A 24281-nucleotide genomic window follows, 5' to 3' on the forward strand; every position below is an offset into this window, starting at 1 on the left:
TGGCAAATGTTCCCCCCAGAATCTGGATGCAGTACTAGTGTAAACACAGCCTCAGGGTTCATTTGGTTCTATTTTACACGGTCAGAGATAAAGGAACGCTCCAAGAGAGAATGGACAGCAAGGAGGTGAAGTGAGGGAGTATCTGTGGTTGCTTGGGTTTAGTTAGCATCCTGGAGAGACAGCGAGGTCATCGTGTCATGTGACCTTGTTCTGTCCAAACCAAACAAAACACAGCAGCACAAACAAGTGGTCTGCAGGGGTTCAACTTCATTCAACTTATTGTAAAAACAAAAAATTAATCACTGAGCTGCCTGGAATTCTGGCAAATCAAATATTACCAAAATATTTACAGTAACATGCTGGATGCATTGCAATATTCCCATATTAATAATACATTGTGTTCCCAGGGCCCTGACAAACTTGCGCGCACACACACACACACACACACACGGGAGTAGTATGTTAGTCCAACAGCACATTCCTCCGACAGCGCAGCGCTCCGACGTTTCAATACTAAACCCGAACCAAACCCGCATCCTAACCCTAACCGCACACACACACAAATGGTTGAATCAATCCGCCATCCTTTTTTTAATTGTAGTACAAATATTTAACTTCCTGTAATATTGTGACAGCTGTATTGTTAGTGCATGTGACAATTAAAAAAGTCTAGAACCATAAACCTTTACCTGTATGAGACCATTATCATAATACAACATTGTCATCTGCTCTGTTGATGAAGAATGGCCAGTGTGCAAAACAAACTACTAAATACAATATACTTTCAAGTAGTTGTCGTTGTTTTCCTTTTTTCTTTCAGGGATCCATTTCTGGGAAATGGGCTGACTGGCTGTGAAGCTACAGTATGTATGTACAGTACATGATTAACAGAAACGTTACCCATTATTATTCTTAGCGAACCATTTTTCCCCCTAGCAAGCGAATATGTTAGCGCTATGTTATTTGTTTTGCTCATAAAAGTTTTGATGTTAGTCCTTGGGCCAAACCCCAAAATCTCACATATCGCTACCACCTGGGATGGCAAATTCTAGTTGGGATTTTTTTATTCCTATACATCCCTAGATATTATTTTTGTATGATAGACCTTCCTGAGGCCCAGCTAAATTGGGGTTATCAGCTGCTAAAGTTACCACCCCCCATTGAAAAATGGCATTTTAGACACATGTGCATATCTTGGTATTGGCTCACGTTCAGGGCATATTACAATGTTTTATATTTTATGTTTGGTATCATTTTTAAGGGGACACTTTGAGCTTTCATTCGAGCCCTTTGGTGACTATGTATGATAAGTACAGTGGTCACTGGAGCTCTTCAAACCTTTAATAACCTTTTTTTTCTCACAATTTCCGCCTAAACCATATATTTTCTTTTAGTTCTGTGGCATCAAGAAACATCAGAGACACAAAACACAACAACTGGAATACTGACATGACCCTAAGGATTCAGGAAATGTATAATTTACCCATAGTATTTCATTCTGGGGTGGTAATTTTCAGCCTTATCTTAAACAAGCACTTTTTATGAGAAATAGACCGGTCAATAGGCATATAAGAAAGAGTACCACTAAACCTCCCTAAACATTGATAGAAAAGGGTTTTCAATAGATTCTGGTACCTTTAGGCATGCTTGAGAACATCCCAAATATCCAGGAAAATATACTTAGCAGATAGGCATAATTTTCAAGATGCCATCCAAGATGGTCATGCAGTTCTGGGCAAGAACCATGCAGTGTTTTGCATTCAGTACAAATATGTAATTTCTGCCTATTGTAAAAAGGAGACCACTTCTAGGAGAGGAGACTGCATCTATAGCTGTATGAGACCACTGTACTGTATCTAGAAACCACTGTACTGTACTGAATATATTGGAAGTGGTCTGTAGACCACTCTACTGCATCTGTAGACCACTGTAGTGCATCTGTAGACCACTCTACTGCATCTGTAGACCACTCTAGTGCATCTGTAGACCACTGTAGTGCATCTGTAGACCACTCTAGTGCATCTGTAGACCACTCTACTGCATCTGTAGACCCCTCTACTGCATCTGTAGACCACTCTACTGCATCTGTAGACCACTGTAGTGCATCTGTAGACCCCTCTACTGCATCTGTAGACCACTGTAGTGCATCTGTAGACCACTGTAGTGCATCTGTAGACCCCTCTACTGCATCTGTAGATCACTCTAGTGCAGACCACCACACTGTATCTATTGCTATCTGAGACCACTTTACTGTATCTAGAGACCACTGTATTGTGTATATATACCACTGTACTGCATCTATAGCTATATGAGACCACTGTATTGCATCTAGACCACTGTGCTGCATCTATATCCCACTGTACTGAATCTATAAACCACTGTACTGCATATATAGACCATTGTACTGCATCTAAAGACCACTGTACTGCATCTATAGACTAGCTACTGTATCTATAGACTGCTGTACTGTATCGATAGACCACTGTAGTGCATCTGTGTAGACCATGTAGTGCATCTGTAGACCCCTGTCGTGATCTGTAGACCCCTCTAGTGTGTCTGTAGACCCCTCTAGTATGTCTGTAGACTACTGTCTTGATCTGTAGACATCTCTGGACACTGATACTGCATCTGTAGACCCCTCTACTGCATCTGTAGACCACTCTAGTGCATCTGTAGACCACTCTAGTGCATCTGTAGACCACTCTACTGCATCTGTAGACCACTATACTGCATCTGTAGACCCCTCTACTGCATCTGTAGACCCCTATACTGCATCTGTAGACCCCTCTACTGCATCTGTAGACCCCTATACTGCATCTGTAGACCCCTATACTGCATCTGTAGACCCCTATACTGCATCTGTAGACCACTCTAGTGCATCTGTAGACCACTCTAGTGCATCTGTAGACCACTCTAGTGCATCTGTAGACCACTCTACTGCATCTGTAGACCACTATACTGCATCTGTAGACCCCTCTACTGCATCTGTAGACCCCTATACTGCATCTGTAGACCCCTCTACTGCATCTGTAGACCCCTATACTGCATCTGTAGACCCCTATACTGCATCTGTAGACCACTGTAGTGCATCTGTAGACCACTCTACTGCATCTGTAGACCCCTCTACTGCATCTGTAGACCACTCTACTGCATCTGTAGACCCCTCTACTGCATCTGTAGACCCCTCTACTGCATCTGTAGACCCCTCTACTGCATCTGTAGACCCCTATACTGCATCTGTAGACCCCTATACTGCATCTGTAGACCACTGTAGTGCATCTGTAGACCACTCTACTGCATCTGTAGACCCCTCTACTGCATCTGTAGACCACTCTACTGCATCTGTAGACCCCTCTACTGCATCTGTAGACTAAGGCTGCAACAACTAATCGATTAATCGATTATTAATCGATTATCAAATTAGTTGCCAACTATTTTGATAATCGATTAATCGATAATGGAATATCATTAATATAATAATTAATTCAATGTAAAATTGGCTATTTTATCCAAAATGTAAAAATAAATAAATGATAAAATGTAAAGTAAAGTATACATGATTAGAATATGCTTAAACATTCGACAATTAAGGTCTAATATTACAAAACTACAAATTGATACAAAACCTACAGTATATATCCAGTCGTTTTGGGGCATAAACAAAAAGTTGAAGGATAACATTAAGTCTGATAATGATGTACCATGCATGTTCACATCAAGTATACTTTACATTACTTAAGACCGTTAAGTGCCCACCTATCCTGTATCCCCTTTTTTTTAATGAAACATTTGCATTTGTATAGTACTGAACCGTTACCTGTACTGTTACCCTTTAGCCTAAAATATGTTGTTTTTTAATCAAATCAAGCAGTCAGAAGAAGAGAAAAGCTACCATAAGGTGGCTTTTATTTATTTTGATATGTATTTATATATTTTATAGGTAGTAGCCTAATCAGCAGCTGAGCAAAATTGTATAACATGTACTTTTAAATTAATTATTCATCTGTATTGTCTTTATTGTTAGATAGAACATGCCTAAAACAACCTAAAATGATAAGGTAATTGCTTAATAAGTGCGATAATCCGATTAATCGATTAATCGTTAAGATAATCGACCGATTCATCGATTATGAAATTAATCGTTAGTTGCAGCCTTACTGTAGACCACTCTACTGCATCTGTAGACCACTGTAGTGCATCTGTAGACCACTCTACTGCATCTGTAGACCCCTCCACTGCATCTGTAGACCACTCTACTGCATCTGTAGACCACTGTAGTGCATCTGTAGACCCCTCTACTGCATCTGTAGACCACTCTACTGCATCTGTAGACCACTGTAGTGCATCTGTAGACCACTCTACTGCATCTGTAGACCCCTCTACTGCATCTGTAGACCACTCTACTGCATCTGTAGACCACTGTAGTGCATCTGTAGACCCCTCTACTGCATCTGTAGACCACTCTAGTGCATCTGTAGACCCCTCTACTGCATCTGTAGACCACTCTACTGCATCTGTAGACCACTGTAGTGCATCTGTAGACCCCTCTACTGCATCTGTAGACCACTCTACTGCATCTGTAGACCACTGTAGTGCATCTGTAGACCACTCTACTGCATCTGTAGACCCCTCTACTGCATCTGTAGACCACTCTACTGCATCTGTAGACCACTGTAGTGCATCTGTAGACCCCTCTACTGCATCTGTAGACCACTCTAGTGCATCTGTAGACCCCTCTACTGCATCTGTAGACCACTCTACTGCATCTGTAGACCACTGTAGTGCATCTGTAGACCCCTCTACTGCATCTGTAGACCACTCTACTGCATCTGTAGACCACTGTAGTGCATCTGTAGACCACTGTAGTGCATCTGTAGACCCCTCTACTGCATCTGTAGACCACTCTACTGCATCTGTAGACCACTGTAGTGCATCTGTAGACCCCTCTACTGCATCTGTAGACCCCTCTACTGCCCTCTACTGCATCTGTAGACCCCTATACTGCATCTGTAGACCCCTATACTGCATCTGTAGACCCCTCTACTGCATCTGTAGACCCCTATACTGCATCTGTAGACCACTGTAGTGCATCTGTAGACCACTCTACTGCATCTGTAGACCCCTCTACTGCATCTGTAGACCACTCTACTGCATCTGTAGACCCCTCCACTGCATCTGTAGACCACTCTACTGCATCTGTAGACCACTGTAGTGCATCTATAGACCCCTCTACTGCATCTGTAGACCACTCTAGTGCATCTGTAGACCCCTCTACTGCATCTGTAGACCACTCTACTGCATCTGTAGACCACTGTAGTGCATCTGTAGACCACTCTACTGCATCTGTAGACCACTCTACTGCATCTGTAGACCCCTCTACTGCATCTGTAGACCACTCTAGTGCATCTGTAGACCCCTCTAGTGCATCTGTAGACCCCTCTACTGCATCTGTAGACCACTCTACTGCATCTGTAGACCCCTCTACTGCATCTGTAGACCACTCTACTGCATCTGTAGACCACTGTAGTGCATCTGTAGACCACTGTAGTGCATCTGTAGACCCCTCTACTGCATCTGTAGACCACTCTACTGCATCTGTAGACCACTGTAGTGCATCTGTAGACCCCTCTACTGCATCTGTAGACCACTCTACTGCATCTGTAGACCACTGTAGTGCATCTGTAGACCCCTCTACTGCATCTGTAGACCACTCTACTGCATCTGTAGACCACTGTAGTGCATCTTTAGACCACTCTACTGCATCTGTAGATCACTCTAGTGCATCTGTAGATCACTGTACTGCATCTACCGAGCCTTTGTGGCGACATAGTCATGTTAAATGTGCTTTATATATACATGTTTAAAGCTGTGTTGAGTTGAGATGCAGTATAGTGGTCTATAGATACAGTACAGTGGTCAATGTATGTGGTCTATAAATGCAGTACAATGGTCTATACATGCAGTACAGTAGTTTATAGTACAGTGGGATTGGATGCAGCACAGTGGTTTATAGATTCAGTACAGTGGGATATAGATGCAGCACAGTGGTCTAGATGCAATACAGTGGTCTCATATATGCAGTACAGTGGTCTCATGTAGCAATAGATGCAGTACAGTGGTATATATACAATACAGTGGTCTCTAGATACAGTAAAGTGGTCTCATATAGCAATAGATACGGTGCGGTGGTATATATACAATACAGTGGTCTCTAGATATATTAAAGTGGTCTCATATAGCGATAGATACAGTGGGGTGGTCTAGATACAGTACAGTGGTTTCTAGATACAGTACAGTGGTCTCATACAGCTATAGATGCAGTCTCCTCTCCTAGAAGTGGTCTCCTTTTTACAATAGGCAGAAATTACATATTTGTACTGCATGCAAAACACTGCATGGTTCTTGCCCAGAACTGCATGAGATAGGCATACATTTGGCATGTCTGTACAGGAGAGGCTTGTAGGTATCCATGTAACCCATTTTCATTCACATATATTGAGGTGACAGCTCAAGGGACCATTTGGAAAATGGTGATGGTCGTTTTTCCCTCGCCAAAATGTTGTCTTAACTTTGAATCATTAGGTATTTAGCCCCCTTCCCGACAAGGTAGCATGACAAGGTTGGTCCCATTGGAAACCTGAGGTTGTCTGGAATCAAATGGTATCTCTATCTTTGGGCTACGTCTAAATTTGAGTGTTCCACAGTCTCCGAAAGACAGTCTCGCCGGCGTTCCAGCCAGCCATCCCGCAGGTCTCATAGGGTTAATAAAACATTGAAAAAAACACACTTGGGACCACTTTTTTTCTTGGGATCATCAAAATCCCAATATTAGAGGTCCTATGGATGCCAAAAATCAAAACTAGAAAAAAAAAAAAAGCAGTCGCGCGTGGACCCCTCCTAGGGCCTCTACTACTTCAGCTTTGATTCCTGAAAAAACTGCTCCACCACCAAATAGGCCACACCCACTTCATCAACTACTTTAATTGGACACAGGTTTGTTTAATTTATAAAAAAAAGGAGCAGTGTGATGTCCAAAAAGTGTGTTATATAACTTTTAATATGTTGTTGGCTATGAATGAAAATCCGCCTATAGAGAAAAATAACAACATGTCAAAAAATATAAAAAGCTGCTCCTATGGAAAGTCTATCATATTTTTATTTACTTATATTGGCCCAAAAAACAATTTAGTATAGGTAAGGTTTTGCCAACTTTGTGGTAGCGATATCTCGTCTGGCCCAAGGACTATGTGTGTATATATTTGAAAGAGGCACAACCTACCAGTCATGTACCATCTATCAAAAAAGTTAATTTCACTTACTATGTAATAAGCAAGATAAGTTCACTTCATTACAGTGACCATCATAGTCAAAGCAAATATTCTTTTGAAATTGGAAATATCCTAAATCATTGCAGGCAGCATGTGGAGGCAATAGGGTCCTGGAACAATTTTGTTGCCTTCTCACACTCTGTATCCTGGGGTCTTCCAGGAATCTAGAAGAAATAGCAGAATGACAACGTCAAAATTCACAACATAGAAGTTCTTTGTGTTGCTCTTTGTTCTGTACCTAAGTATTTGTTGTGTTTGTTTGTTTGCTTATTTACACATGACAAGTAACATATTACTTATGATGATGATGATCAAGATAAAGCATAACCTGATATGGTGGAATATGAATACAATGTAAATAATAGAAAGTATTGATTAGATACCTGGTTGCAGACAGCCTTTCCGTATCGTACAAATGTGACAAAGTGTTCGCAGTTGCAGGAGAACAGATCATATGTTAATACCACATCAAGAAGGCCACTGAGACGTTTCTGCATATCTTCCTTTGAGGATGGTGTGAATTTATGGCTGTTGTTATTGATGGAGACTCGGGCTCCTGTGGGCACATTCACCTCCTCAAGTGGCATCCTGCGTATCTTGGTTTGCCCCAGAAGGATGTCCCCGCTCATGGGGAAAGCTGATTGCAGGTAAGTGCGCACACGGGACATCAATGTGTTCTCATCTAAGAGGAGCAAAAGGAATTAGAAAAATCCCAAAACATTTGACAAATTTGATATTACTTCCAAAAAAATCTTTTTAATTTTGCATCTCCCTAAATATAAATGAACAATATTACAGGTCATACATATCATTTTCTTATTTAATTTAAAATGGAAACAGGCTATTCAAGTAAAGTTATCATGATACAGACATTCAATATTATATACATGTCCCACCTGCAACAGCAAAATGGATCACATGTCCATCCTTTTCATATACTGCCCAGTGTGAGTATCCAATAGGGTAGCGAAATTGTATCAAGTCTCCAAACTTGGCACTGGACTTAATTTCACCAATCTGTGTTCATAAAAAGAATTGTATGTAAACAACAGAAAAACAACCCAATGCAGACAGATATCCACCCTGGTAAACTTTACCTGTCTAGTTTTAAAGCTTAGGCAGTATTGTAGGCCTAGTGTTCATTGAGGTGAATGCAAAATTCGTCTTTTTGCTTTATATTCTTTCTCCTATGTTTTTAGATATGGTAAATGCATAGTGTATTTGCACATATCACTTTTATTGTAGTCTTTGTAAAATTTTGCACCACTATTCAATCTTGTGGAAGGAAGGAATCCATCTAGGAATCTGACCATATCAGACCATGCCTGATTAACAGCATTTGCTTGTTTCATTGATATTCCTCACTCACTATTCACCTCTTCCTGGCTACGTTTCTGCTAAACAGACACAAAATCCTTACCCACATCAATCTTCACATTATTCTTTCTGTGCAATTGAAACCATAATTAGATGTATGCCTTTCTATTTTCTTACCTGCTTTTGGTAATCCATTGACTGTCAAGTTGCTCTCAGTGAAAGACTGAATTAATTTCACTTTCATTCTTTCTCTTTTAGCTAACCCGCCCTACTGGGCGAGTAATTATTAACTTCAGTTTGTTGCGGTTGTTTGTGTTGGAAGAGGAGAGGATGAGGTCACAGAGAAGGCTGTAAATCCTGATGAGAAAGGACAGATGTGAAACCTTCAACCTAACCACATCCCTATGACTTGCAAACAACTTCCTGTCTGCAACCACCATCGATTCGAAAACAATAATATGTAGGAAACAGCTCCTGGATGCACTGGGAAGGATCATCAATGATGATACAGGACCTGTAAGGAAAGGGGAAATGTTTTCATACTGTACGTAGCCAGTTAATACTTACGTGAAAAACAAGCACGCATACAACCTCCTCTTCATCTTTGTATTCTCTTCATTTTGTCCTTCTTCATCTTCTCGTGTCCTCTGCTGTTCAAAGTCGCTTGTCGCCTTTGTTCAAAGTCGCCTGTCGCCTTTGTTCAAAGTCGCCTGTCGCCTTTGTTCAAAGTCATTCAAAAACCATACAATAATAAATGAACATTTACAATAATATGTAGGAAACAGCTCCTGGACGCACTGGGAAGGATCATCAATGATGATACAGGACCTGTAAGGAAAGGGGAAATGTTTTCATACGTACCCAGTTAATACTTACGTGAAAATCAAGCACGCATACAACCTCCTCTTCATCTTTGTATTCTCTTCATTTTTCCTTCTTCATCTTCACGTGTCCTCTTCTCTTCTTCACCTTGTTTCCTCATTTACAACATTTATAATACAGATAATACCAGTACAACACCATTATCATACAGATTAAACACAGATAAAAGGAATAACACAAATTAACAATAAGGATTAAACCAGTAAAACACCAAGTTGATACACATTAAACAAAAAGTAAACAAAAGAGAGTTCTCTTCAAATGTTGTTAGCACACTACAGATTGCAAACACATTAGGATACAGATTAAAAACCATACAATAATAAATTAACATTTCCAATAATATGTAGGAAACAGCTCCTGGATGCACTGGGAAGGATCATCAATGATGATGAAGGACCTGTAAGGAAAGGGAAATGTTTTCATACGTACCCAGTTAATACTTACATGAAAAACAAGCACGCATACAACCTCCACTTCATCTTTGTATTCTCTTCATTTTGTCCTTCTTCATCTTCTCGTGTCCTCTTCTGTTCAAAGTCGCCTGTCGCCTTTGTTCAAAGTCGTTCAAAAACCATACAATAATAAATGAACATTTCCAATAATGTGTAGGAAACAGCTCCTGGATGCACTGGGAAGGATCATCAATGATGATACAGGACCTGTAAGGAAAGGGGAAATGTTTTCATACGTACCCAGTTAATACTTACGTGAAAAACAAGCATGCATTCAACCTCCTCTTCATCTTTGTATTCTCTTCATTTTGTCCTTCTTCATCTTCACGTGTCCTCTTCTCTTCTTCACCTTGTTTCCTCATTTACAACATTTATAATACAGATAATACCAGTAAAACACCATTATGATACAGATTAAACACAGATAAAATAAATAACACAAATTAACAATAAGGATTAAACCAGTAAAACACCAATATGATACAGATTAAAGACACATTAAACAAAAAGTAAACAAAAGAGAGTTCTCTTCAGATGTTGTTAGCACACTACAGATTGCAAACACATTAGAATACAGATTAAAAACCATACAATAATAAATGAACATTTACAATAATATGTAGGAAACAGCTCCTGGATGCACTGGGAAGGATCATCAATGATGATACGGGACCTGTAAGGAAAGGGGAAATGTTTTCATACGTACCCAGTTAATACTTACGTGATAAACAAGCACGCATTCAACCTCCTCTTCATCTTTGTATTCTCTTCATTTTTCCTTCTTCATCTTCACGTGTCCTCTTCTCTTCTTCACCTTGTTTTCCTCATTTACAACATTTATAATACAGATAATACCAGTAAAACACCATTATGATACAGATTAAACACAGATAAAAGGAATAACACATATTAACAATAAGGATTAAACCAGTAAAACACCAAGTTGATACACATTAAACAAAAAGTAAACAAAAGAGAGTTCTCTTCAAATGTTGTTAGCACACTACAGATTGCAAACACATTAGGATACAGATTAAAAACCATACAATAATAAATGAACATTTACAATAATATGTAGGAAACAGCTCCTGGATGCACTGGGAAGGATCATCAATGATGATACAGGACCTGTAAGGAAAGGGGAAATGTTTTCATACGTACCCAGTTAATACTTACGTGAAAAACAAGCACGCATACAACCTCCTCTTCATCTTTGTATTCTCTTCATTTTGTCCTTCTTCATCTTCTCCGTGTCCTCTTCTGTTCAAAGTCGCCTGTCGCCTTTGTTCAAAGTCGCCTGTCACCTTTGTTCAAAGTCGCCTTTGTTCAAAGTCGCCTTTGTTCAAAGTCGCTGTCGCCTCTTCATCTTTGTATTCTCTTCATTTTGTCCTTCTTCATCTTCACGTGTCCTCTTCTCTTCTTCACCTTGTTTCCTCATTTACAACATTTATAATACAGATAATACCAGTAAAACACCAATATGATACAGATTAAAGACACATTAAACAAAAAGTTAACAAAAGAGCTCCTGACCCAGAGGTCAGGAGCTCAGTTCTCTTCAGATGTTGTTAGCACACTATAGATTGCAAACACATTAGGATACAGATTAAAAACCATACAATAAGAAAATGAACATTTACAATAATATGTAGGAAACAGCTCCTGGATGCACTGGGAAGGATCATCAATGATGATACAGGACCTGTAAGGAAAGGGGAAATGTTTTCATACGTACCCAGTTAATACTTATGTGAAAAACAAGCATGCATAAAACCTCCTCTTCATCTTTGTATTCCCTTCATTTTGTCCTTCTTCATCTTCTCGTGTCCTCTTCTGTTCAAAGTCGCCTGTCACCTTTGTTCAAAGTCGCCTGTCGCCTTTGTTCAAAGTCGCCTGTCGCCTTTGTTCAAAGTCGCCTGTCGCCTTTGTTCAAAGTCGCCTGTCGCCTTTGTTCAAAGTCGTTCAAAAACCATACAATAATAAATGAACATTTACAATAATATGTAGGAAACAGCTCCTGGATGCACTGGGAAGGATCATCAATGATGATACAGGACCTGTAAGGAAAGGGGAAATGTTTTCATACGTACCCAGTTAATACTTACGTGAAAAACAAGCATGCATTCAACCTCCTCTTCATCATTGTATTCTCTTCATTTTGTCCTTCTTCATCTTCACGTGTCCTCTTCTCTTCTTCACCTTGTTTCCTCATTTACAACATTTATAATACAGATAATACCAGTAAAACAGCATTATGATACAGATTAATCACAGATAAAAGAAATAACACAAATTAACAATAAGGATTAAACCAGTAAAACACCAATATGATACAGATTAAAGACACATTAAACAAAAAGTAAACATTTATAATACAGATAGAAACAGTAAAGCAAACACATTAGGATACAGATTAAAAAACATACAAAAATAAAGAACATTTACATTATTATGTAGGAAACAGCTCCTGGATACAGATTAAAGACATAAAACAAATAGTGAACATTTACAATACATAAACAGAAAACCAAACATATTTAGATACAGATAAAGACTATTAAGATACATATAAAGACCATACAAAACTAGAAAAGGTTCTCCTCGGAGCACAAGTCTCCGCCAGGTCAGGCAGGTTATTGTGGCCTCCTGGTGGCGCTATAATAGGCCAATATGAAAAGGGTGGCATTTCTCCTTAGGCCTTTCACAGCAATCAGACACTGCATTCATGATTTGAGGCATTTTGTTCCAAAAATGTGTTTTGCTAAATTAGACCGGCTGGTGGCGCTATAACAGGCCAATGTGGATGTGAAAAGGGGGGGGCATTTCTTCCTCGGCCTAGTCGGGATCTGCATGCAAAATTTCACGGAAATCGCACACTGCGTTCATGTTTTGAGGCATTTTGTTCAAAACTGACCAATCCTGCAAACTTTGGAAGCCACTGTAAGCCAAATAGGATGGAATATGAAATATCTGAAAGATCCACAGAATCAAATGACTATGGAGATACTGTGTACCAATTAGCGTGTTTTTTGGACAGAATCTGAATGAATAAGCTCCAAAAATGTATTTTACATGAGTCGGCCTCCTGGTGGCGCTGTAAAAAGATGTGAAAAATGCAGTGCAGATGTTTTTCCTTGGCCTCTAGGGAGTGTGCGTGCAAAGTTTCATGCAGATCGGTGCAGTTATAGTTAAAAATGCAAATTGGCCTGTTATAGCGCCACCATGAGGCTGATTTGAAAATTTTCAAGTGGCATTTCTTCCTCGGCCTAGTGGGAATTTGCGTGTGCAATTTTATGGAAATGGCAAGCTGCGTTCATGATTTGAGGCAGTTTGTTCATAACGGACCAATCCTGCAAACTTTGGAAGCCAACCTTAGCCAATGAGGATCGAATATGAAAAATGAGACAGATCCGGGTTGATCACATGACTATAGAGATACTGTGTACCGATTTGCATGACGTTTGGATAAAAGCTGTAGGAGTAATGAAAAAAAAAACTGGGTTTTGCACAAATCGGCCTCCTGATGGCGCTATGACAGGCCCATGTGAAAAACGTGGGGCAGAGGTTCTGAATTGGCATCCAGGGAGTGGGTGTGCACAGTTTCGCAGCGACCGGGCCAACGGTGCCGGAGATTAGCTGCTAACGGACAGACAGGAGACACACACACGGACGGACGGACGTACGGACGGACAGGGGGCAAAACATACTCTCTCGCCATGCCTTTCGGCCTGGCGGAGACAATAAATTAACATTTACAATATTATGCAGGAAATAGCTCCTGGATGCACTTGGAAAGATCATCAATGATGATACAGGACTTGTAAGGAAAGGGCAAATTCTTTCATACTTACCCAGACTCCGTGTTTCCCCTATATGTATTAAGCAGTGGCGGGCCGCCACCCCTTAAATCTGACCGCCACAGTATGATTTTTCTGTAAAAAAACGAAAAAACTCTATCAATGCTCAAATGCATTGATAGAATACTCAAATGCTTTCAGGCAGGATGCCATCTGTGCCATCACTAGTTGTTGATGTGTGACTGACTGATTTGTATACTTTTGTCTATACTTTTGTCAAATAAAAGTATATTTTCCTAAATCTGGAGACAATTCACATGTAAACTATACAGATTATTACTGTGCACATGTACTATATAAGATATAAGACTTTGTGTTTGAGCATAAATATGCATTTTGAGAACCCAACATTTTTCGGCGCACGCGCGCATGCGTCACATTCCTCCCCCGCACCTTCAGCTTCTGGCTAGGGGAAACACTGCCAGTTAATACTTACGTAAAGAACAAGCATGCATACAAGCTCGTCTTCATCGCATTGATTGACTGGTGATATAAACATAAGCTGTTTTAATATCTAGACTTGACAGCAAAAGTTAAGAATCAAGTGCTGGATCTTGTGAGACCAGGGGGACATGCGTTCCTGCATCATCAGGCTTGCACATGCACAGCGAGGATTTGCAGAAACTAGGTGTGTAGTTCCAATTTTTTTTTATATAAAAAATATATATACACACACACACAGCTATCATCAAACGTACAGTACCTGATAAACAGACAACTAGGAAAGAAAAAGCTATACCCCCTTTCCTCTGCTCTATTCAGTAGCCTACCTACCAGGGAGGAGACTGAGTTTTATAGCCTAGACTCGTCGGTAATAAGCGCAACAAGAGCGTGCCTTCATCATCATCATGGCCCAAATTGAATGGCCCAACATTTCGCACACGCTTTGTATTGCGCTTTACATTTAATTTGGCTATATTTTAAGAGTTTAATTCTCGAGGAGGCAGACCATTAGGATACATTTACTTTGCTAAATAAAATGACAAATATCGTCCAAAAAAAATCGGCCAATAAAAACATTCGACGATTGGACTCATCCAATCGCCGACACATTCGTTCAGTCGCCCAACCTTAGGCCAAACGCCCAAAGGCCGATGTTTTTTTCTAATATGAAACAATACAGCCACCATGTAACAACTCACTACCTTCAACAGCAGCCAACATTTGGAATTGAGGGCTGTTATGTTTGAGCCCAAAACCTCTAGCGCGAACTTTAAAGGAAATAGCAAACTCACACATAGGCTAATTTAAGTGACCAAGAACCACAACTCACTACCTTCAGCAGTGGAAACAACACAGCACACACTGTAGATTCACATTCAGTCTTCAACTCCACAGCCAGAAACAGCCACTGAACATGTTTCATTGCCACCCAGACAGTCATTGGGTCCCAATATGACAGTAATAGAGCAACAGCTTGAATCACATAAAAGTACACAGCATACAACACAAGCAGCAGCAGTAAAGACAAAAAGGTTCCTACCTGGAGTCGTCTTCTACTGGACTTCATCAGTTGTGTAAGCGATGGTCAGGGTCAAACGTTGAAACCCAGGCATAGAGAGATGCCCCCCTCTCTCTAGTCCTTCCACGGGCAAGCCGTCCAGTGGCGTCTCCAGTCATCTCCATACAGCCCTCGCCAGTACCTTCCTGCCCTGCTGGGATCAGGTGGGAAAAAAACATTATTTCAAATGATTTTCAAAAATCTTTTACAATACAAAAGCTTTTTAAAAAAAAGAAAAATCTATACATTTAAGAAACGTAAGAAATTGTGAAAATAGCAGATCTACAAGCTCAGAACGTGTTGCGTCACGTGAGATTTGTTTTAAGTTTGGGTCCTGGCCAGAGCCATAAACATAGTTCAGAAATGTGTGTTTGGTTGATTATTTCTCTATTTGTAACAATGCTACGTTCTTGGCATTAACTTCAATACCATTGGAAAGTCTGTTTATTTCCCTTTTAAATGTTGCCCCATTTGTCAAACTTTTCATGGGTGCAACCAACATACAGTAATTTCAGCTGAGCTTCTCATCCCACAAAATCATGTTCCTTACAAATGGCCTGGGACACCATTTAAAAGGGTAAATAAACAGGCTTTCCAAGAAGCACAACAGTGACATAATCTACCAAACACACATTTTCAACAAATGGTCATTTTTTTCCTTTTACAAGTTACAACACATAGCCTACAGTGGTTCTCAACCTTTTCAGGCCGTGACCCCCAAAATAATATTTGAACTGGGGACCCCCCCGCCCTGACAAGCACTTGGAATTGTTGGAGTTGAGGCATTACATTTAGTTTGACTCAGTTCCGCAGATAAATATTGTGAAAATAATCTACTTGTGAGCGTGTAGATTGGCTTTTTTTCTAAAAATGTGCCTTTCTTATATTATTTGACAATTTGGCCAATGTTTTACCAGTTTTTATAGTATAGTTTGTTGATTACTTTTGGTGCAGTAATGATCTTTTTAAAAGGTATTAAAAAGGTCTTGAAAGTCCATAAATTGTCACTTAACTGTCATTTGGGGACCCCCGCAAAATCATATCATACAACAAGCCTACACAAAGATTTAACTGACACACACACACACACACACACACACACACGTTGCGTCATGCATTACAATTAAACACAGCTCGATACAACAACGTTTACACATTAAACAAACCGGTGGGGATACAGTGTTTTGTTTTTTAATGCAAAACGTGTTATACTTAGTGCACCGTCCAGAGCTACATTATGAGGTAGCCATGGTTCACATGACACTCGTCTGTCATGGTATGACAGTCATGTTTCAGGGCTACATTATGAGGTAGCTGTAGAATACAACTCTCGTAGACGTATTCATGATTCTGACGTAGATTGAAAACGTCAGAATCATAAATACGTCTACAAGAGTTGTATTCTACAGCTAATTATGAGGTAAACTGGTGGCGGTTAGTTTTAATAGCAATAACACGACGTAACTAATTGCAATAACAACATAAACTGTGCCCTATTTTCTCTCACTATATCCCTTCTCCCGTAAGAAACAGATCTATAATTCACTCACTCAGCGTTGCCTATCTTGCGATAGAAACAAGCAACCAGGTCTATGAAAACAAGCCCAAAAGAAGCAACGACTAGGCTACGGCTATTTGAAAATAGCAGATCTACAAGTTCACAAGGGTGGCATCGAGCTTGTAGATCTACTATTTTCAACAACAAAAATGCTATATTTTTTTTAACAACACAAAACTTGTGTGGGGGTTCCCACTCCCTGGCACAAGATATTTTCAGATGGGGGTCCGTGGACAAATACATATTAATCTGGGGGTACCTGATCTGGACATTAATGGTTGAGAACCACTGGTTTAAATAACATTAGGAAACAAGCCCAAATAAGAAACTACACTTTAGAAACAAGCCCAAAGAAAACGCAACCCGCAACGACCAATATTTACAAGCAACTTTACAGAAAAACAAGCCCAAAGTCGCTTATAAGCGGTTATGGCAACACTGCCCATACTGTAACCAAGTGAACTTGATTCATTCTAAAATGAAGCGAGCTTCGAGCGCCCTCTGCTGGGAAAACAAGTCGTTAACGTCCTTCTAGTTTTTTTTAGCACTGTCTCTAGTCTTGGCACTTTAAACCCATAAGCATCGGCCATTTGAAAATAGCAGATCTACAAGCTCACAGTGTTGTGAGATTGTAGATCTGCCATTTTCAAAAACTCTTGCAATAAAATGTGGAATACATGGGATATTTTTTTTGAACGTCACGACACAAATGCTCCCCCCTGGGCACAAAACATTTTCCTGAAAATATTTAAGAATCACTGGTTTAAATAATAATAAAAAAAATTAGGAAGCAAGCCTAAATAAACAAGTTCACTTGAGAAACAAGCCCAGAAAAACACAACCCGCATCTACCAATTTTTACCAAAACATTCGACGATTGGACTCATCCAATCGCCGACATATTCGTTCAGTCGCCCAACCTTAAGCCAAACGCCCAAAGTGCGATGTTTTTTTCTAATATGAAACAATACAGCCACCCTGTAACAACTCACTACCTTCAACAGCAGCCAACATTTGGAATTGAGGGCTTAGGGTTATGTTTGAGCCCAAAACCTCTAGCGCAAACTTTAAAGGAAATAGCAAACTCACACATAGGCTAATTTAAGTGACCAAGAACCACAACTCACTACCTTCAACAGTGGAAACAACACAGCACACACTGTAGATTCACATTCAGTCTTCAATTCCACAGCCAGAAACAGCCACTGAACATGTTTCATGGCCACCCAGTCATTGGGTCCCAATATGACAGTAATAGAGCAACAGCTTGAATCACATAAAAGTACACAGCATACAACACAAAAAGGTTCCTACCTGGAGTCGTCTTCTACTGGACTTCATCAGTTGTGTAAGCGATGGTCAGGGTCAAACGTTGAAACCCAGGCATAGAGAGATGCCCCCCTCTCAGTCCTTCCACGGGCAAGCCGTCCAGTGGCGTCTCCAGTCATCTCCATACAGCCCTCACCAGTACCTTCCTGCCCTGCTGGCATCAGGGGGGAAAAAAAACATTATTTCAAATGATTTTCAAAAATCTTTTACAATACAAAAGCTTTAAAAAAAAAGAAAAATCTATACATTTAAGAAAAATAAGAAATTGTGAAAATAGCACATCTACAAGCTCATAACGTGCTGCGATTTTTAGTTTGGGTCCTGGCCAGAGCCATAAACATAGTTCAGAAATGTGTGTTTGGTTGATTATTTCTCTATTTGTAACAATACTACGTTCTTGGCATTAACTTTAATACCATTGGAAAGTCTGTTTGTGTCCCTTTTAAATGTTGCCCCATTTGTCAAACTTTTCATGGGTGCAACCAACATACAGTAATTTCAGCTGAGCTGCTCATCCCACAAAATCATGTTCCTTACAAATGGCCTGGGACACCATTTAAAAAGGGTAAATAAACAGGCTTTCCAACTGTATAAAAGGTTATTGCCAAGAAGCACAACAGTGACATAATCTACCAAACACACATTTTCAACAAATAGTCATTTTTTTCCTTTTACAAGTTACAACACATAGCCTACAGTGGTTCTCAACCTTTTCAGGCCGTGACCCCCCAAATAATAATATGTGAACTGGGGACCCCCCCCCCCCGCCCTGACAAGCACTTGGAATTGTAGGAGTTGAGGCATTACATTTAGTTTGACTCTGTTCCGCAGATAAATATTGTGAAAATAATCTACTTGTGAGCGTGTAGATTGGCTTTTTTCTAAAAATGTGCCTTTCTTATATTATTTGACAATTTGGCCAATGTTTTACCAGTTTTTAAAGTATAGTTTGACTTTGTTGATTACTTTTGGTGCAGTAATGATCTTTTTTAGGTATTAAAAAGGTCTTGAAAGTCCATAAATTGTCACTTAACTGTCATTTGGGGACCCCCGCAAAATCATATAATACAACAAGCCTACACAAAGATTTAACTGACACACACACACACACACACACACACACACACACACACACACACACACACACACACACACACACACACACACACACACACACACACACACACACACACACACACACACACACACACACACACACACACACACACGTTGCGTCATGCATTACAATTAAACACTGCTCGATACAACAACGTTTACACATTAAACAAACCGGTGGGGATACAGTGTTTTGTTTTTTAATGCAAAACTGTTATACTTAGTGCACCGTCCAGAGCTACATTATGAGGTAGCCATGGTTCACATGACACTCGTCTGTCATGGTATGACAGTCATGTTTCAGGGCTACATTATGAGGTAGCTGTAGAATACAACTCTCGTAGACGTATTTATGATTCTGACGTAGATTGAAAAAGTCAGAATCATAAATACGTCTACAAGAGTTGTATTCTACAGCAAAAGAGGTAAACTGGTGGCGGTTAGTTTTAATAGCAATAACACGACGTAACTAATTGCAATAACAACATAAACTGTGCCCTATTTTCTCTCACTATATCCCTTCTCCCGTAAGAAACAGATCTATAATTCACTCACTCAGCGTTGCCTATCTTGCGATAGAAACAAGCAACCAGGTCTATGAAAACAAGCCAAAAAGAAGCAACGACTAGACTACGGCTATTTGAAAATAGCAGATCTACAAGTTCACAAAGCGTGGCATCGAGCTTGTAGATCTGCTATTTTCAACAACAAAAATGCTATATATCTTTTAACAACACAAAACTTGTGTGGGGGTTCCCACTCCCTGGCACAACATATTTTCAGATGGGGGTCCGTGGACAAATACATATTAATCTGGGGGTACCTGACATTAATGGTTGAGAACCACTGGTTTAAACAACATTAGGAAACAAGCTCAAATAAGAAACTACACTTTAGAAACAAGCCCAAAGAAAACGCAACCCGCAACGACCAATATTTACAAGCAACTTTACAGAAAAACAAGCCCAAAGTCGCTTATAATAAGCGGTTATGCCCATACTGTAACCAAGTGAACTTGATTCATTCTAAAATGAAGCGAGCTTCGAGCGCCCTCTGCTGGGAAAACAAGTCGTTAACGTCCTTCTAGTTTTTTTTAGCCCCGTCTTTAGTCTTGGCACTTTAAACCCATAAGCATCGGCCATTTGAAAATAGCAGATCTACAAGCTCACAGTGTTGTGAGATTGTAGATCTGCCATTTTCAAAAACTCTTGCAATAAAATGTGGAAAATATGGGATAATGTTTTTTGAAGGCCACGACACAAATGCTCCCCCCTAGGCACAAAACATTTTCCTGGAAATATTTAAGAATCACTGGTTTAATTAATAATAAAAAAAAATAGGAAGCAAGCCTAAATAAACAAGTTCACTTGAGAAACAAGCCCAAAAAAACGCAACCCGCATCTACCAATTTTTACAAGCAACTTTACGGGAAAACAAGCCCAAAGTCGCTTATAATAAGCAGACATAGTAACACAGTTGACAGGCCTTCCAATGGGTCGCGTTGAGAATTTGTGCCAACTACGGTGCCAACTGACAAATATCTCACGTAAATAATTACAACTGACAGGCGTTATCAAGTAATATGTTTGCATGTTTAAATAAATGTTTGTTATCATTTGATTTCAAGGTTTCGGTGGTTTGAAATAGGCTGATCAACGTCACAACGTTTACTGTATTACAGTAAACGTTGTGTCGTTGTTACTGTATTACAGTTAAACGACAGTTACACTTTTCCTGAAGCTTGCTAACTTAGCAACGACAGTTAGCCCTGATACATGACTGTGAAACACGACCTTCGTGTGATCCAAGGCTACAACGACAGTAGCCCCTTTCGGGACCCTGTTTACCTTTTTTGTATTTGGGAAGACGGTAACCAGGGTCCCTTGACGCTCAAAGCACTCTCTCTCATATTCGCGGGTACCACTGTCTCGTCTCGGGCTAATAGCTCGTCGCTGGGAAGTTGCAGAGATTTCTCAAAGGTACCAAAAAGAGCAATACTAAACCGCGGTTAATCTGCATTAATGCGCTCGGATCGGCGCTGCCGTTTAACATTTTTAATCATTTAGTAAAGCTAAATTTCCTCTCTCAAACAATGCTCCACTTCCCATGTCCCGCCTCCCCGCGTTGTGACTGACAAGCTGCGCGTCCTACGCATAACTCTATGGTCCTACGGTACTGCCTCTGATTGGCGAGCTCCTACATGCTTGCATGACAATCACAACGCGGGGAGGCGGGACATGGGAAGTGGAGCATTGTTTGAGAGAGGAAATTTAGCTTTACTAAATGATTAAAAATGTTAAACGGCAGCGCCGATCCGAGCGCATTAATGCAGATTAACCGCGGTTTAGTATTGCTCTTTTTGGTACCTTTGAGAAATCTGTGCAACTTCCCAGCGACGAGCAATTAGCCCGAGACGAGACAGTGGTACCCGCGAATATGAGAGAGAGTGCTTTGAGCGTCAAGGGACCCTGGTTACCGTCTTCCCAAATACAAAACAAGGTAAACAGGGTCCCGAAAGGGGCTACAACGACAGCTACAAATGACACTGAGATGAAAAATACATATTATTTCCACCAAAAAACGTGTCCAAACTTAATCATACTGTAAGTAACGTGGAATAGTGTAACCAAATGTACAAATTCCCCACTAACTCACTCACTAGCCCAGTGGTTCTCAAAGTGGGGTCCGGGGACCCCCAGGTGTACTTGAGGGGGTTCCAGGGGGTCCCCAGCTAAATGATGGATAGTTAGGAACCAAATGGACCCTTATGGGTCTGTAACTCTGAGAGTGTACAAATGGAACCAAATGGTTAAATTAACATTGATTTTACAATATGAATTGGGGTCCCAGAGATAGAAATGCCATTAAATGGGGGTCCGTTCGTAGCCCTAATGCATGTCAAACTGGGGGTCCTTCAAATTAAAATGGTTGAGAATCACTGCTAGAGCCGTAAAAACTTCTCTTATGGGGGTCCCTGGCTTATCTTTTCAAATGGGCGTCCGCGGGGCGCGGGCTAATAAGTGTCAATTTGGGGGTCCTTGACATGAAAAAGTTTGAGAACCACTGCACTAGCCTATAGTGTGACGCACTTACCCAGCTTTCATTGTCCTCCGCCCGGCTAATCGAGTCGTTAATCCTCCCACGCAGTTTGGATATATCCTCTCCGTCCATAAAGTAAAAGTTACCCGGCTTTGAGCGTCTTCTGCCGGCTAAACGAGTCGTTAATCCTCCTACGCAGTTTGGATATATCCTCCGTCCATAAAGTAAAAGTTACCCGGCTTTGAGCGTCTTCTGCCGGCTAAACGAGTATGGAGAACCCAAGCCTCCTAAGCAGTTTAGATATATCCTCCATAAAGTTAAAGTTACCCGGCTTCGGGCGTCGTCTACCGGCTAAACGAGTATGGAGAACCCAGTTTGGGTTCTACAACGGCCGTCTCCGTGGTCCGTGGCTCCGGCAGGTAGCAGCTGCGAGGGCGAGGTCTGTCTTCTGAACCGCGTCCGTTTGACGTTAGGACCCACAATACCCCGCGGGCCGCTCGCGCTGTGACGTGGCAGCGTAAGCTTAACGTCCAATGATTGGTTAACGGGCTTTCCACCAGGTGGTCACGTGCATAGATTCACGTGATCCACACGTGCGGTGCCGCTCTCTCCTGACAGCGCGTGCATCATTAAACAAGTTGCTAATAGCAACGGTAGGTGGGTAAAATGTAATCGAAGTGAGTAAAAATACTTTACAATCGTTAAAGTGAGTACAAATACTTTAGTAGAAATACTTTACAGCTGTTAAAGTGAGTAGAAATACTTTTCAGCTGTTAAAATGAGTAGAAATACTTTTCAGCTGATAAAGTGAGTAAAAATACTTTACAGCTGTTAAAGTGAGTAAAAATAGTCTACAGTAGTTCAGGTGAGTAAAAATACTTTATAGCTGTTAAAGTGAGTAGAAATACTTTGCAGCTGTAAAAGTGAGTAGAAATACTTTACAGCTGTTAAAGTGAGTAAAAATACTCTACAGTACCCTTGCACCCTTATTATCAACATTTGAGGGTGTCAAATACACGTACAAATGACCCCATTTGTACGTGTCAAATACACGTACAAATGATGATAGATGATAGACCCACAAAGCCACCCTATGGTGAAATCTATGGTGAGAAGCGGAGTGAAATTAACCACTTAAACCCTACATACAGATACTTCAGTTGACCATGGTCCTCCAGGGGTCTGTACTAGGCCCATTTTTGGTGAAGACTGAATAGATTTGGTGTACAGGGGGGGGGAAAAGTAGGGGGCCATCTACAAGCTCTCAATGCGTTGCAGCACTTTGCAGCTTGTAGATTTGCTATTTTTGCCAAATATTCAGCTCTTGTTAATACCATCCATTGGTGAAATATTTATAAAATTGAAACAAATTTAATCACTGCTTTTCCAGAATGTTTGCCAATTCTAACATGCCCAGAATAGGGAGGCTATAGGGTTCATGTGGTTAAAAGCTCATGTCCTCTGTGTTGCAGACTTGCTGTGCAGAAGAAGCAGCGGACATTACATTGGTAATGAGGTGTTAGTGTGGACCAACAGCCAGCAGGACCACTCCACCTGGAGACAAGGATAACACCTCCTTCAACATGTCCATGAATCACGGTCATTGTGATGCCCCAACCTGGGCTATAGTAACCTCGGTCCCAGCCTCACTTATCTGCGAAAAGAAGAGCCTGGTCACGACCTAAAGCAGCTTGTGTCTAGGAAGTCCTGAGTGGACAGATTTCCGTTTCCCCCGGAAACGATATTTTTTGATCAATCACAACACTCGTTTCATTCACGGAGAATGTTAACAGATTTGTAAAGCATCAACGTCATTTCCTTGGGCGGTACTTCCGCCAAATTCAACCATTTCCGGTTGTCAACTTCCTAGACAACCAACATCCCAGGTCTTGCCCAGGG

General features: G+C 40.6%; 1 protein-coding gene across 1 annotated transcript; it reads right to left on the reverse strand.

Moving 5' to 3' along the window:
- Positions 1–7460: 7460 nt before the first annotated feature.
- On the reverse strand, positions 7461–8840 carry LOC311057354 (uncharacterized protein; the record flags this gene model as incomplete). Its single annotated transcript, XM_084074308.1, has 4 exons — positions 7461–7492; positions 7816–8010; positions 8225–8345; positions 8823–8840. 4 exons carry the CDS (start codon positions 8838–8840, stop codon positions 7461–7463), a joined length of 366 nt encoding a protein of 121 aa, XP_083930434.1.
- Between the last annotated feature and the right edge of the window lie 15441 nt (positions 8841–24281).

The sequence above is a fragment of the Gymnoscopelus microlampas genome (genome assembly GCF_963454915.1).
Source record: "Gymnoscopelus microlampas genome assembly, chromosome: 12".
NCBI lineage: Eukaryota > Metazoa > Chordata > Actinopteri > Myctophiformes > Myctophidae > Gymnoscopelus > Gymnoscopelus microlampas.